Source organism: Triticum aestivum, chromosome 4B (genome assembly GCF_018294505.1).
Source record: "Triticum aestivum cultivar Chinese Spring chromosome 4B, IWGSC CS RefSeq v2.1, whole genome shotgun sequence".
Taxonomy (NCBI): domain Eukaryota; kingdom Viridiplantae; phylum Streptophyta; class Magnoliopsida; order Poales; family Poaceae; genus Triticum; species Triticum aestivum.
In genome coordinates, this window is record NC_057804.1 from 125,239,439 (window position 1) to 125,256,001 (window position 16,563).

Here is a 16,563-nt window from a genome sequence, read left to right on the forward strand (position 1 = left end):
CCACCGAAGCTCTACCTGCCTCGTCGGACCTGAGCACGCCTGAGCTGCAATCGACCACACACGAAGCTGCAACCGTTGAACCTTTTCCCTCACGGAACGGCACCGCAACGACGATGGCCATGGGCGGGCGTGGGAGCTCGGCGGAGCAGCAGCAAAGTAGCTGTTAAAATGGTTGTAGCAAATTCCAACGCCGGTTGTAGCAAAACCAACTATGGTTGCAGCAAAACGACGTCATCGTCGTCGCGGGGTTCATAGCTAAGACAATAAATTTGAAGCTTTTTTCAGTGCCGGTTGTAGCTTTTCGTTTGTCGTCCATGGCTTACGACTCCATAGTTGAAGCTTTTTTCACCGTCGGATGAAGCTTTTTTCGTCGCCACATGAACCTTTTTTTGTCACCTGCTGCAACTTTTCTTTGGTCGTTCATAGTTTTCCGTCGTATGAGTTGAAACTTTGTTCATAGTCGGTTGAAGCTTTTTCCATCAGCGATTGTAGCTTTTTCCGTCGTCGGTTGCAGCACTGGGCATCTCCCCCAGCACTCATTTTTTTGTTGCAAGCGGGGGATGAGCGTCGACGAGCACACATTTGAGCTCCGGTCGTCGCCACCGGAGCTACAACGGTTGCTACGGAAGCTACAACCGCATGGGTGGGCCATTGCATGGGCGAAGCCGATGACGAGGACGGCCGCCGAGGGTTGGGACCGGCGACCAGGGCGGCCGGCGAAGACGACCGGCGAGGGCGGCGACCGGAGACGAGGAGGGCAGCGACGAGGGAGAACGCATGCTGCCGGCGAGACGGGGTTCCTTTTCTCGTACGCGCTCGCGAGAGAAACAAGACGACCTGTTTAGGTAAAGATCCAACGGTTCGAGACGGACCGATCTGACGGCTAGAATGCGACCGGGGCCCAACATCGTCCTAGAGTTTTTATCCGTGGGGTTCGCGGGCCGTGGATACTCATTGCCACGTTGAAACAACATCCAAAGCCCCCGGCCAGAGCACCATAGCAACAACGCAACGAGATTCAAACGCGCCTCGACATTTCAAACCAAAATCACTCGTCTTCCTCCTCCCACTTCTTCGTTCCCCTCCTCCCAATGCGGACTCGCTTCCTCGCTGCCGACTACTTCTCCCCGCCGTCGGCGGCCTCCTGTTCGGATCAAGCCCTAACCCTAGCGTCCTTGCGCTTCCCTCCTCTCCCCGTCCCCTCGCTTCCGCCCGATCCGCATTTCCCGTTCCCCCTCCCTTTCCCCGCCGCGGCCGACCTCCCCGCAGTCAGCATCCCGGGCGACGATCTCGACTCTCTCCCCATATCCTCCGCGCTATCTGAGTTCCTCGCGGCCGTTATTCCGCAGGCCCTTCCCGCACCGGCTATCCCCGCCGCCGACGAGGTGAGTCAGCTTTCCTACGGTGGTTCGCGTTTTCTATTCGTGTTGGTTTGGTCGAAGTAGCTCGGATTGGAGGCGCTTCGTATGGTTTTACTAGTTAATTTGGTTACTCCGTGAGACAATTCGTGCGGCATTTGTGAATTGCAACGGCCTGCATGCTTCACGCAGGGATTGGATGATTTCCTCTACGACAGGGGCGGGTATCGCAAGGGTTTTAGCTTGAGGGAGTCTGTTGCATTCAAAATCCCTGATGTGAGTGAAGCTTTTATGCTTGTATTCCGTGCATTCGTGGTTTCCCTCTTCTCTTCGGGTAACATTTGTGAACAATTTTGTGTTTATTGAAGGGATTGGACGAGATTAGCCGCGAGAAGGATGGGAAGGGAGACGGATCCAGGTCAGATAGATTGGGGACCTCCACTGACACGAAGGTGACTGAAGTTTGTCCCTATGCTGTTCCTTTGTGTTGTGACTGTTCCGTAGGAGATTACTGTGTGATTTACTGGTTTCTGCATGTGGTGATGTTAGAGATGGGAACTGCTGAAGGAGCACATATTTGAGGTTGTAGAGGTCGATCTCCCTCAGGTAAGCTTCGTTCATTGATGCGGTCAAGTTTCCTGTGATTTCATTGTTATGGCTCAAGGTTTGTTGTTTTTGTGTTACTTAAGATTTTGGAAGGACACGTTGCATCCTTTGGTGGTGACGAGTCTGGTGATGGTGTCATCTTATTGTTTGGTGTTCCAGATGCGAAAATCCACTTGGTACTTTACATCATCTCATCAAAATTTCAAGCAGTTACCAGTCTATTGTTGCAGAATCTATGTTGTGCTTGGAGCTGCAGTTAGTTATAAGAGGCAGATCAAGATATTGTGCTTATAATTTAATGGCTGTGAACTTGTGATACTGCTGTTCCTTTTACTGCGTACTGTTACAGTTACATACGTAATGGTGTGAAGCAGGTTTCCCTTGTACCTTCTGTATCCACAGTTGCTTCAAAAGTAAAACTTTATATCCATCTCGACACTGTTCTGCACTATATATAACAATATCTGTGATTACCATGAAGTCATATCTGTTATGCATAGCAGTTGAAGTTGCTTGCACCCACCAATTAGTGATTAGTATGTTATCGGTTCACTTCCCTTGTGTTTTCTTAACTCAAAGCATCATGATATTTATTACTCCCTCCGATCCATATTAACTGTCGCAGACTTAGTAAAAATTGTACTAACTTTGTACTAAATCTGCGGCAATTAATGTGGATCGGAGGGAGTAATACAGTTTGCTCACAATCCCATCTTCTGTTTTAATTTCTCGTAGGAGTTCATTGATATTGACACTGAGATGACATTAAGCTATCCAACCGAACTTGCGGATTCAATTTATCAAGTAGAGAAAATCCCTGTGAAGCATAATGATGAGGAACATTTGTCTGCAAGGAATATTAACCTTTTAGAGATTGCAGCATTAGATTGTGGTGTAACAATACCACTACTGGAGGTTCATAGGCATTCTTGGGAGCTTAATGGGTGTCCCACTAAGGCAGAGATGTCTAATATTTTTCATAACCTTGTTGAACATTTGGGTGAAGCACAAGTTCAGCATCCAGCGTTGAACTCAACTGAGTTCTCAAGATCAACTGATATGGACATGTTGGCCTTTGTTTCCAAAGATGTCCCATGTGCAGACTATCAAGCAGATAAACCAATAACGGTTAGGGCTGCAGTAGAAATGGATCTTGTGAGGATCAATGATAATCTTCTACTTGAGAGAAACTCAGCATTATACCCTCTCAAGCCTGATGGCACCTTTTCAGATTTGCCTTGCTCAGTTCTTTTAGAAGAAGCACAGATCATTGATTTCCCTTCAGAGGATCTCTTCAAAATGCTTGTTCAGTCAGATGCAGCTGAGCTGAATACATCTGATGAAATATTCAAAGACGACTTCAATCCAGCAAGGCGTTTCTATGAATCAGTAGTTAGCTCTGAGTTGGTGCTGGTTGATGATACATTCAGATCACTACCTACACCTATTTTATCTGATGATGATATGACACTGAGGTCTATGGTCCCCTCCATGGGAGAAGTACTTTGCTCCCTGAAAACTCATTCACTCTCTGCAGCCGACAGAATTTATTTGGACTGGCATCTTTTATTGGAAGTTCCATGCAACCGGGAGATATCCTCTACCTATGCAAGCATGGTTGAGGAGGTAAAAAGTTGCCAGTTAAATTCTGAGATGCAAGTCAATTGTCAGCAGACATCGGCACTTGGTTTTGATTTTCTTGAGTATTTTTGGACAAGTGCAAAACACCAAGATGAGGACAAACAGAACAATATTTATGTGCCTACCCCTCTACCTCATGATCCACCTCCTGTAGTGGAAACAGCTCAAAAATACAGACAAGAAAGTGATACTGGAGGCCACGGCCACATGGAAAAGCCAAGTTCAGGAAAGGCAGCTTCCTTATTCGAGTCAATGTCACAATCCAGTGACATAAATTTCTACTTGAATGTCAGAAGCGGCACCAAGAGAGGAACTAATGATGAAAATATTTCTACTTTAGATATCCCTACTTTAAATGAACAAGCAACTTCTTTTCCAAGCAGGCCTAAAGTTGACAAGCTCATAGAAATTCATCCTGTCAGCCTCTCAGATTCTATCCGAGCCCTTATCAAACACATCCATAGAAGCTATACAACTGCTTTGCAAGAAAGTGCATATTTGAGGCATACTTTCTCGGATGGGCATTTAAGCATTTCGAAGCAGAAGCTTCTTGGACTGATAACTGGAGATGGTTCAAATGGCTTTGATAATCACTGTAAACATGAAGATAAGATGGAACTCATTGTACTCTATGGATTAAAACAGGCTGCATATTATCTATGTTTCTTTGGTTTGCATGCTGGCCATCTGTACATAAGCAACCTGATTGGAAGCTTTGAAAATATTCCTGAGAGGTTAAGAAATATTCATAGTTTCATTGGTGAAGCACTGTCGAAAGCTGAGAAGCATCAGATTGACTCTCACCCATCATTGCATGACATTGAAATGATCCTGAGATCTAATACACACACCAGCCAACAGATCCTTATAGTTGCTGATACAGCTTTCTGGCTGCCATTGGGTCAAAAATTAACTTCGATTAAGATGACATTTGTTGAGCTAGGAAAAGACCCTGCTGCAGCTTATTTAGATCCGGTGGACAAGCCAAACCCTACAACTTGGGTGCTCAGAGGATTGCCGAAATCAGACTGCATTCTGCTAGATAATAAGTAAGTACGCATGATAAACAAATCATGCCAGTTATCTGCTCCAGTTCTTGTTTTACAGTGTTTACTACAAACCAAGTTACTTCTAGAAGCAAATAATCTGGTTCTTGGACTAAGCTACTCAATCTTTATGAAAAAATTCATGCGAGCACTACCAAAATGTCCCCAATTAGCATACAGAATGAGTAAACCACCAAGAGGAAATTCATATAAGTATAGAATCAAATCAGCTCTTTTGTTGTTGCATTGCACTCCACTTGTTTTTCTTGTCGGATGCTTACAAAAAATCCAAATGTCAGGACGATTTATTTACAAGAAACCACAAATAATGGTTATAGTTTTGAACAGGCTGAATTCTTCGCAACATTTGAACTTCACTGGAACCAAGACTAGATTTGTTTTCATTTTTTGTGAGCAAACACATGTATGCGTTGTATAAAAGTTCATGCCCAATTGTTTGTTGACTTTCGTTTCTAACTGATTAGACAGATTACAGAATTTACAACTCTAGAAGCATATTTCTAAAAGGATTTGTATTTTTCAGAAGGATCTATCCCTTGGTCCTTATCAAGCCATCTTGCATTCTCTGTTCCCATTGATGATTAAACTGCCCTCCCTAAATACTTTTGAGGCTTCTGTTTTTCCTATGCATTTTTTCCCATTGATGATTAAACTGCCCTCCCAAAAATTTGTAGCTGAGTTCATTTGTATTTCTAGGTAGATGTTTTTCTTTCTACACGCATCATGATTTTAGTGTGACTGTTATCAATTATTCATTATATTTTATTTTGGTCTCAATTTTGAAGGAACATTCCAGCTTCATTCCCTTTCAGTGAGTTTGGCATCGTACTGGAATACGGAGGTCCAGATAAATTATCTACCTTGTTGTCTCTGGCTCCTAATTTAGATAGTTTTCCACAACTGCATTTCCTCTATGTCAAAGTGGATGTTGAAGATCCTTCGGTTGCAGTTGTTGAGGACAACCCTACTGACCAGGAGTTGAGAGCCACACTGGTGATTATCGATTACTTCTTCACACTTGCATTAGTTCGATCTTCATATGTTAGTCATGATGTTAGGAACTTATTGCTGTTTTCATTTTACCATATGTTGGTCAAGCTGTTTGGAATTACTACTGTTTTACCATGCACATGTTAAATATGAAATGATACTCATTGGTTGTTGTTTAGTTCAGTAATTCTAGTATCCGACGAAATTCAGTTTTCTTCTGGATAAACTCTATACTCTCTAGTCAGTTCCAGACCAGAACAGAAAATTGACTACCTCCATTCCAAAAAATTTGAAGTTCAAGGTTTGTCCTAAGTGGACGGCTAAAGCGTGCTAATAATGTCAAGAGAGGTTGGGGTAGACCAAACACATGGGAGGAGTCCGTATCACCAAAGAACTAGCCATGGATAGGGATGCATGGAAGCTTGCTATCTATGTGCCAGAACCATGAGTTGGTTGCAAGATCTTATGGGTTTCAGCTCTAGCCTTCCCCAACTTGTTTGGGACTAAAGACTTTGTTGTTCTTGTCATTAGGTTTGTCCTAAGTCAAACTTCTTTAAGTTTGACCATGTATATAGAAAAATATTTTAATATTAAAATTCAAATATATATAATATGAAAACATATTTTATGATGAATCTAATCAAATTAATTTGGCGTTATAGATGTTGGTATATTTTTCAACAGATTTGGTCAAACTTAAAGATGTTTGACTTAATACAAACCTAGAACTAAAATATTTTGGAACGAAAGGAGTAGATGATTACAAAATAATGCAACCTTTTTTTTGGCATATCTCACTAAAATTTGCAGAAATAAGCAACTGGAAATATTCAAACAATTATAGGTCACTTAACTCAAGTTTTCAGTGGCTGCATAGTTTTGTTGAGCATGGGCTTTACATGTCAGATCTTGTGGATGGTGTACATTGCATTTGAATTGTTCAGAATTTTTTTTGAGACCCTCATTATGGATGCTACCAATGGTTGATGGGGCAGTAAATGATCTCCTCTCAAAACATAAATGCCTATGAAGAAATAAGATCCGTCCTGATTATGTGCAGGATACGGTTTTGCATGCACTTCAGAAAGATCTGCAAGAGAAGATGAACAAGATGCGTATTGTTGATTCATTGAACTTTATACCAGCAACTAATCAGTTGCAAGTACGGCAGGAAAATCTGTGCAAATATAGCACTGCTGATTCAACAAAAAAATTGCCTGCAGATGATCAACTGCTCAAACAAGAAAATTTGGAGAAAGAGTTTGTCGATGCTCATAATTTTGTTCCTACAGCTGAACAGCGGCACAGAGAGGAAATGTTGAGCAAAAGAACTATCCTCCATTCACAACATTTTGTGCCTGCAGTTGAGAAGAGCAGCTCTACCTCTTCTGTATCTGCAAATGTGATAAAGGCCCCACAAGACAATCTATCTGGTACTGACTTGCCTTCCGGTGTAAAAGTTGGCCGCCTCACTCCAGGAAGATTATCCACCCCGGCGATTGTTGTAAATACTGGAAGTCATGGAAAGAATATGCTTTTCTCTCGGAGATCATCTTATCAGCAGATCCTATCTTTGGAGAAAGGAGGAATGCAGGTTGTGGAACGAGACGTTGATCTTCCTGTGGACCTAATACTCAGTACTGCAGCTTGCCTAGTATGGTTTGAGACAAAAATCTTTGGGAGCAATGAATTAACAGCATCGGCAGAGACATCTAGTATAACAAATTTTGTGGAGATCATTGCGACCAACATTCTGATGTCAATTAGCTTCTGTTTCTGTGGTTGTATAATGGTAATTGGTTTTGAACTCCTGAGATATTTGCTTTTACCTGATAGGGTTATCATGGTATACCTGTCTTTGAGTTATGTCTGCAATTACTGAACAGTTTCGTTGCTTCTACTTTTGCAGGTCTTTGAAGGTGAACCTCACTCTCTTTCTGCTGTAATGGAGTCATCTGATTCTCTATATGCTGCAGCTGCTAGTCTGATGATGAACGTGCAGATATTCTTCTCATGCACACCCAAGTTAACAGATGAGATAGTTCTCAGTTGCATTAGGAATGTGAACATGTTGAATAAAGCTCCTTCTCCAGATATACCTGAATCAGAAAGCTTGGCTGAATCATTTCTCACAAAATTCCCTTCAATCAATCCCTTGTCTGCATACAGTATGCTTTCTTGTGGAAGCAGCCTTGTGGAGTTCCTCAGTTGGTCACATGAGCGTCGTATACAGGCTGTTGAGAAGTATCTGTTGTCCCCGCAGAGCATTTCTCTGTTCAATGCTTTGTGCAAATTCGGTGAGCTAGGTGAATCTAGGTCTGTGATGACTGAAGGCTCTTCTGTAGATTCAGACATCTGTAGTGCATTGTTGCAGTCTCCAAGTAAAAGGAAAAGGTGCGCCTCTCAAGTTTTTGCAGTACCAACTAGTGATCCCCTCCATCCGGATCCTCTAAACCAATTGCCTGGTGATTATGTAGAACATAACAATGTATTCCCACAGCCTAAGTTGAGGAGGTTCTCCGACGCGGAGGATGCAACGCCTCAGCTCCCAGAGGTCTTTATGTTCGATCAAAGTTTGAGTAGGGGAGGTGAAGGGGTCTCTTGTCTGCCAAGAAAGCACGATATTGAGGCAATAATTGGCAATCAGATCATGGGTGATCACATCAGCAATGGATTTACTGCAGATACGAGGGAATATAACCGAAGAAGGGTTAACAATATGGTGGACACATACGACTTCTCTTGGCAACCGGAATCAGGGGGTAAAGAACCTATGGAAAGCTCTTTTCCCGCAAGCGGACCATCATTCAGCAAAGCTTACAGTCATCCAGTATTTCCATCTGCATTAGAGATCAACGATGATACTGGTTACTGGGACATTTCAGGAGGTGCACATGACACTTGGAAGGGTCATGTACATGGGGGTATTGCCTCAACCTCTTGCAGAAATGATGTGGGCAGCAGATATCATGAGCCAACAGAGGAAATAATGCAGAAGGGTCATGTACATGGGGATATTGCCTCAACCTCTTGCAGAAATGATGTGGGCAGCAGATATCATGAGCCAAGAGAGGAAATAATGCATGATCCAGGAAGTTCACTTGCTTTTCTGAAACAGCATTCCGGCTTTCATGCAACTCCACATGGCTCAAGCTGGGAAATTGATTATCTCAGGCAAATGAACGAAAAAAGAAGAGCACGTGAGGAGAGATCAAGATGTAATACATCAGCAATGATGTCAAACTCAAGGATGAGGGATGGGGCCGCTAAGATCATAAATCCTCCACTTATTGGATCCTTCAGATACCGAGGAGATGGAGACGCTCCTTTGAGGAACCGGAGCCCACCTGTTGGGACTCGGCATTATGAGAAAGCCAGAGAAGGAACTAAAGCACATACCCATAGAGCAAGAAAAGATTTCAAGATGCAACCAAGTGTAAGTCACGAAAACAGGATAGAGCCGTCCATATATCCATCGTGGACTCCCATTGACAAGAGAGCCAGACAGGTATATGCAAACAGACTCTGATGTCATAATTATAAAACGGCTAGTGTTTCATATGCATAAATTAATCTGGCTGAGTTTGTGCAGAAACTTTCATTTGCAACATACGGGAAGGAGAAGCAAAGCAAGTTGGTCTGGAGAGACCCAAATAGCTCTGGTGCTGAGTGTGGCTTCCGGAAAAGATACCGGGAAGAAGGTACGTAGATTGTCAGAGGTCGTCGGTACCTGATGCAAAATAGTGATGTTTTAACTGGTAGATATATCATATATCCCATGAAAATGTGTCTTAACAACACTCTTTTTTATGGTGAACTTTGTTGGAGATAGAATGTGCACAAAGTAACAATGTATGTTGTCTGTCACACTGGCACCACAATTTGTTTCGAAACATCGAGGGTGAACCAGCGAATACGGTGTCATTGTTTGTCATTTATAGAGGGAAAATGTTGATGCTTGTCCTGTTCAACCTGCAAGATTGGTCTGGTGTTTGCGCATTCGATGAGTTCAGGGAGTTTGATCTGATTTTGCACTTGAGTGGTTGTGTTGAAAAGATGTTTCGCTTTCTCAAGCTTATACTCCAGTTATTTCTGTTTAGAAAGCAAAACCACTAGTACAGTTTTCCCCCTTGTCCACTGTTGCCTGACTGGATGTGCTGAATAACCCAAAAATTGCACGCGTGCATCGGGGACCTCTGCAATTCTGCATACTCCAGCTACGGGTAGGAGTTGAAAGTGTTCACGTTGCGCAAGATTCAACTTCTCCAACCCGTCACCGGCTCGTACTCGACTATCCGAGCCCGACCCGGCTCATCTTTATGCGCGCCTTTTAAATCACCATGGGCCCTCGTAGCGACGCTAACCTCGCGTCGAGTTGGATCGTATCGTCGTCTGCGTCGCTTCAAATTAACCGAGCTCTGCACTCGGCGACCAAGATCGATCGAGAGATGCAGAACGGAGGCTACTACGACCCGCGTCCCAGTACGGCCCCATCCGGCGCGTACGGCGGCAACGGCGGGTGGGCCGGCTTCCGCGACGGGCCCAATGCTCCGCCCTACCGCCAGCCGCCGCCGCCGCCGCAGCAGCAGCAGATGACGCCGCAAAGGAGGGAGGAGGTGCTCATGGAGGCCGGCCGCCTCGCCGCCGAGTACCTGGTGGCCATAGGCGAGCTGCCCCCGCACGCGCTGCGGAGACGCCCGTCGGCGCCGCTCCCGCTCCAGGAACGACCGTTGCCCCCGTTCCAGGAACGCCCGCTCGCCAGGCAGCACTTCCGCTTCCTTCCGCGCGACTTCGCACGTCCGTTCGCTCTCGCTCCCCGCCCGGTCCAAGGCCGGCCCATCGCCAAGCGGCCCCGCCCGCCCGCGCCGGGGCGGTTCCAAGGACGCCCGCCGTTTCATCCGGGCGTGCGTGCTCCCGCTTTTCCCGCGGCGCCTGTCGGGAGCGTGACGCAGGGCGCTTTGAACGATGCGACGACGGGGGGTGGGAACGGGAACAGCAGTCAGCCCGTGACGCAGGTGCCCAGGACGATGGAGTAGCCGAACCGTGGCCAATCTCCACATGGTGTTCTAGCGTTTTGGTAGTAACTGTAGCTACGAAGATCATATAGTACAGTACAATGCAACAAGCTTTAGGCCTGGTAGGATGGAAGATATTTCTTTTAGGGCACAGTGGAAGATACTCCCTCCGTCCTAAAATAAGTGTCTTGAGCTTAGTATAAATTTGTACTAGAGCTAGTACAAAGTTAAGACACTTATTTTGGGACAGAGGAAGTACTTAGGAGAGGTTCCCAAGGCCTAAAGCTGTGTTTGTCCAGTTTTTACTTAGGCACCGGTGTTTGCTTTTTACAGCATAGGTGAAGCGGGTGTGCTACACAAGTAAATATTGGTGCTTAAGATAAAATTAATCGTTTTAAGAGATGAATATTCAGTGAACTTCAGATTTTCTGGCGTGGCAAACCGAATGTTTTTCATGGCACATTATGTTCATCGAGGATGGCAACATTAGTTGGCGAGCATTGTAAATCTGTCTTGATTTATTTTTTTGTCAGGAAATTGTCCTGCTTTCAAACTAAATTTGCCTTCCTTGCGCCAATATAAATTTTCATAAAAGATGTTTGATTTGCGATGCCTAAAAATCTGACGTCAGATTTCTCATTTTTGCTATAAATTTCAACTAGATGATTTTTAGTTATGTCACATCTAAGTTTTAAACTGTACAATCTGATTGCCAATATTTGTGTGCATTGTCCTCGTGAAGTCGCGCTGCATGGTCACGCTCATAGGAGATCCTCGTCCTCGCGAAGTGTGCTTGTTGGGTTGCATTTTATGTTTTTCTGTTTGTTGGAATGTGGCGTTGGTCACCTCCTGTGTGGGCCACATGTGCTCTCTCTTTTGCCTCCACAAGAAGATGTGTCCACTTGTGTTTTGTTTCGGCTACATTGTTTCCTTTTTTCGGAAAAGAGAAATGATAGCACATGCACATTCAGCTATTCATCATTTCATAATGCGGTTTAAGCATCTTTTATGCATATGTTTTTCATCCTTTTAACAATACTTTTTGTCTTCGCTAATGCTCAACATTATAACGTTGTTATGGGTGGGTTGGTTGTGACCTTTGTACCTTGGGCTGACCGTTTTCGTGTGTGTTGTGTTATTTGTCTGTTGTGTCCACTTGGTTTTTTATGTTCTTGGTGAGAAGGACACAATTCGTCCGATCAAGTTGCATGTTCATCTTGTAATTGGCTTCGTGGTTGTTCGAGTTGCAAACGCAACCTTGACTCTCAACTAGAGCTTCTGTCTTGTTTTTCACCTCAGTTGCAGTTTCACCCTTGACTCGCAACTCGATCCATAGTTTGTTTTATCCTAGTTCCAAGTCGATCTTTGACTCACAACTGGGCTCGTAATTTCGTAGTTGTCCCAGTTGCAAATTCACTCTCAACTTGCAAATGGGCTCATAGTTGTCCCAGTTGTAAGTCCACCCTCGACCACAATTGGGTATATGTTTTATTGTCCATCCTAGTTGCAAGTCCAGGCTCGACTCACAACTGGGCTTGTATTTTGTTTTGGTCCCAGTTGCAAATTCACCCTCAACTCGCGAATGGTATATTAGTTTTACGTAGTTTTCCTAGTTGCAAATCTGCCTTGACTCATAGCTGGGCCTGTAGTTTGTTTCTCCTCAGTTGCAAGCTCACCCTTGGCTCGCAATTGGACTCGTAGTTTAGTAGTTGTCTCAGTTGCAAGTCCACTCTGAACTTGCAACTAGGCCCATAGTTTTGTTGTTGTCTCAACTGCAAATCCACCCTCCGACTCGCAACTGGGTCCGTAGTTCATCCCAGTTGCAAGTCTAACATCAACTCACAACGGGTATCATTGTTTTGTGTAGTTGTCCCAGTTGCAAGTCTATCCTCGACTCGTAACTAAGCCCATAGTTTGTTTTATCCCAATTGCAACCCCACTCTCAACTCGCAACCAGGCTTGTAGTTGTCCCAGTGGCAACTCCATGCTCGACTCGCAACTGGTGTCGTAGTTTTGTATAGTTGTCATAGTTGCAAGTCCACCGTCCATCCTTGGCTCGTGTCTGGGCCCGTAGTTTGTTTTCATCCAAGTTGTAAGTCCACCATCAACTCGCAAATGGGCTCGAAGTTTCTATTGTCGCCTCAGTTTGCAAGTCCACCATCGGCTTACACTCTAGCACTGCGCCCTTTTTATTCAACACTCCTAGTTGTAAGTACACCCTCTACTTGCAATCAGGCTTTTTTGACCTTTTTAGTTGCCTTAGTTACAAGACAATCCTTGTTTTTGCAAGTAGGTTGTCCATTTTTTTATTCTGCACCCCAGTTGCAATTCCACTACTAACTTGCCACTGGGCTTCAAGTTTTTTTTGTCGCAATTACAAGTTCACGTCAACTTGCAACTGGGTGAGCCACCACTTTTTATCCCAAGTACAATTCCATCTTTAATATGCAAATTGTGAGCACCGACCCTTATAATTACTAGCCCCACTTTTTCTTTTCCTTTTGCCTTTTTTAGCTTCTCAACATTGTTTATTTTTTTATTTTTTGGCCCAACCATTTTTTCAAATATCTCAGTTGCAAGCCCATCTTCGACCCATTTTTAAAAAATATATACAAGCGATGGAGGGACCCAAGTTTGCATGTGTCTTTAAAAAAAACATAATTTATATGATTTTTAGTTCCCAACCCATTGGGTTAGTTCCCCGCCTTTTTTTGAAATCTCATAGTTGTATACAAATGCAACACACCCTTTTGAGTCGTATCCTTTTGTCTATAAGGCTAGTTTGTTAAACAATTCAAAAAATCTTTGGGTTTTCAAAAAATGGGCCCGTCTATCTTACATCTAGATGCGAGATAATATCTCACATCTAACATGATGTCGTGGGCCTCTCATTGACAACTTTTTCTCGCTGGTTCGATTTTTTTTTCTTTGTTTGATGGTTGTCCAGCCAAGTTTGTCCTTTGGTGCTAAACAAGCTAGGTGCGTCAACGACTAGGCCGGTACACAGCTAAGCACCTAAGGGTGTGTTTGGTAGGGTGTATGAGGCAAAAGTTCCCAATCCGACCCACTTTTGCTTGTTTGGTAGGGTGCACGGGCTCACCTGAGCTATGCCCATCTCATGCATAAAAGGGCTCTCAACCATGCTCATCTCATGCACCCCAAACAGGGTGCATGAAGGCAGCCATGCTGGCCCTAACCCTCGTCCCCATCCACCGGATCGCGTTCAGATATGTTTATATTTTCAAAAAGTGTTCATAATTTCAAAATTTGTTCAAATTTCTGAAAAATATTTAGAATTACAAAAATTGTTTAAATTTCGAAATCGTTCAGAATTTCAATTTTTTGAAAATGTTTAAAATTTCAAAATTGTTTTAATTTTCAAAAAATTGTTCTGTATTTCAAATTTTGTTTGAATTTTCAATAAATGTTTTCAAAAATTTAAAAAGGTTCAGAATTTAGAAAAATCAAAAGTTTTTGAAATTTGGAAAAAAACAGAATTTCAAAAAAAATTATAAAATATTCAAAATTTGTTCAAATTTTCAAAAGTTCAGAATTTTAAATATGTTCAGAATTTTAAATTTTAAATAATTTTGAAAAATCTTTAGTATTTCGAATTTTGTTTAAATTATGAAAATATGTTTAAATTTGTTTTCATGTTGTTTCAATTTTGTTCATCATTCAGAAAATTAGAATTTGAAATTGTTCAGCATGTCTGAACACATGCAGGCTGGCAAACAAAGTCTCTGCTCAGCATGTCTTAGCGCATACATCGCTGCCAAACAACAACAACTGCATGGACTCAGCATGTTTACACTCAGCATGTATGAGAGGAGAACAACTAGGCTAGGTCCATACATGCTACCAAACACACCTTAAGTGCGCTGGCTTGTAGCACACGAGAAAATTTTGTAAGGGCGCTGTTTCATTTAGAAAAAACAAAAAAAGTCGTATGAAAGGTAAGGACGGTTAAGCAGGAATTGATTTCCCAAGCTCCGACTCTTGACGTGTCTTATTGCCAGAAGAACAAATGGATGTTTGTGACAATTGATCATCACAAATATTTAAGGACTCACATCAGCGTTAGATTTGAAACCATTTTTTGAAATATTTATTGAAAAAATTTGAACAATTTAGAAATGCCGATTTAAAAAAAATTATGAATAACATTTGTAAATCCGAACATTTTGTAAAACATATTTTTTGAAAACATGAACAATTTTTTAAATCTCCAAAAGTTTATTTAAATGGGATTTTTTTGAAAAATTCGAATATTTTCTGAAACCTCAACACTTTCCCAAAAACGAACAAATTTTTTTAAAAATGGGAAGATTTTTGGAATTTCCTGAACATTTTATGAAAACGTAACGTTTTTTATGAAAACATAAACATTTTTTGAATTTGTGAACAAATTTTGAAAATGGGCACATGTTTTGAATATTCGGAACATTTATGTTATACAAAATGATCCTTTTAGTGTAGGATGAATTTTTTAATATACAATTAACATTTCTTTTAACAAAACTGAACTTTTTTAGTGTACGGTGTACCTTTTTAGTTTTCTAGTGTGTATTTGTATGCACTAATCGTCATGCTGCCTTTTATACCTTGGTCCTTGGATATTTGCATGTACTAGCACGTACAATGACATGCATGCACATGCAACGCTCATCTAAGGATCAACTAATGCACGCACCGGTGTGATGACATGCTTTCTTCCCTGCGTATCCCACGCATAACAAAAAACATTTAAATTCAAAAATGAATTGTAGGGCTTAGCCACGTAAGAGAGGGAGAAAAAAAAGCTTGATCCATATATTTCTTACTTATCTTTAGTACTAACAAAAGTATTTAACTTTTCTTGTTTAGCATAAAACCGTGTCGAACATGGGTGTACAAAATGGACTTGCAACTAGGCCAGACACATTTGTGTGTCAAAAAGGGCATGCAACAGGATTAGAGGATCGAGAAAAAGTTCCAAGTTAATGATGAACATGCAACAATGACCCCCTCTCCCCCCCCCAAAAAAAAGCTAGCTCCCAAACAAACGTATAACATACCATGGTTCGATATTTTATCATCATAAAACACTACCCCTCCTCCCAACAAAATTCATGTCGAGGGTGTACTTGTAACTAGGGCAAAAAATAGATCGGGCCCGGTTGCCTGTCGAGGGTGGACCTGCAATTGAAACAAAAAAGGGTGGGGCTGAGTTACACATCAAGGGTTGAGTTGCAACTAGGACAAGAATCCCCCCGTTGCGCGTCAAGGTGGACTTGCAACTAAGATAAAAATGGGTCGGGCCCAGTCGTATGTCGAGGGTGGACATGCAACTGGCATAATAATAGGACAGACCTAAGTTGTGCATCGAGGATGGAGTTGCAACTAGTACAAAAAGGCCCCCCCTGTCCCAAGTTGCGTGTCGAGGGTGGACTTCTAACTGGCTTAAAAATGGATTGGGCCATGGTTACGTGTCGAGGGTGGACTTGTAACTGGGGCAACTATAACTACAATAGCTCCCACCCCCAGCCGTGAATCAAGGGTTGACTTGCAACCGGGAAACCTAAAATTACAAAAACCAATTGCAAGTTGAGGGTTGATGATACGTCTCCATCGTATTGATTTTTTCCAAACTCTTTTGTCCTTGTTTTGGACTCTAATTTGCATGATTTGAATGAAACTAACCTGTACTGACGATGCGTTCAACAGAATTGCCATGGTGTTATTTTTGTGCAGAAATCAAAGTTCTCGGATTGACCTAAAAATTTACGTAGAATTTTTGTGGAATATATATAAAAAATATTCGAGCAAGAATTAACCAGAGGGGGCCACCTAGAGGCCTGCTACGTCTTGAGCTTGCATTGGTTTTCCTTGAAAAGGAAAGGGTGA

At 42.6% G+C, this 16,563-nt stretch overlaps 1 protein-coding gene across 1 annotated transcript; it reads left to right on the top strand.

Moving 5' to 3' along the window:
• Positions 1–1,004: 1,004 nt before the first annotated feature.
• LOC123091413 (protein SHORTAGE IN CHIASMATA 1 homolog) lies at positions 1,005–9,621 on the top strand. Its single transcript, XM_044512914.1, has 10 exons — positions 1,005–1,385; positions 1,551–1,634; positions 1,727–1,810; positions 1,908–1,964; positions 2,048–2,140; positions 2,700–4,654; positions 5,458–5,665; positions 6,723–7,454; positions 7,572–9,170; positions 9,255–9,621. The coding sequence occupies exons 1-10, from the start codon at positions 1,092–1,094 to the stop codon at positions 9,369–9,371; spliced, it is 5,223 nt and encodes a 1,740-aa protein (XP_044368849.1). The 5' UTR covers positions 1,005–1,091; the 3' UTR covers positions 9,372–9,621.
• The last annotated feature ends 6,942 nt before the right edge of the window (positions 9,622–16,563 follow it).

Coding starts and splice junctions, on each gene's coding strand:
- LOC123091413 (XM_044512914.1), top strand. CDS start 1,092: ATGCGGACTCGCTTCCTCGCTGCCGACTACTTCTCCCCGCCGTCGGCG. Junction 2,141..2,699: donor CAGATGCGAAAATCCACTTG/GTACTTTACATC, acceptor AATTTCTCGTAG/GAGTTCATTGATATTGACAC. Junction 5,666..6,722: donor AGGAGTTGAGAGCCACACTG/GTGATTATCGAT, acceptor GATTATGTGCAG/GATACGGTTTTGCATGCACT.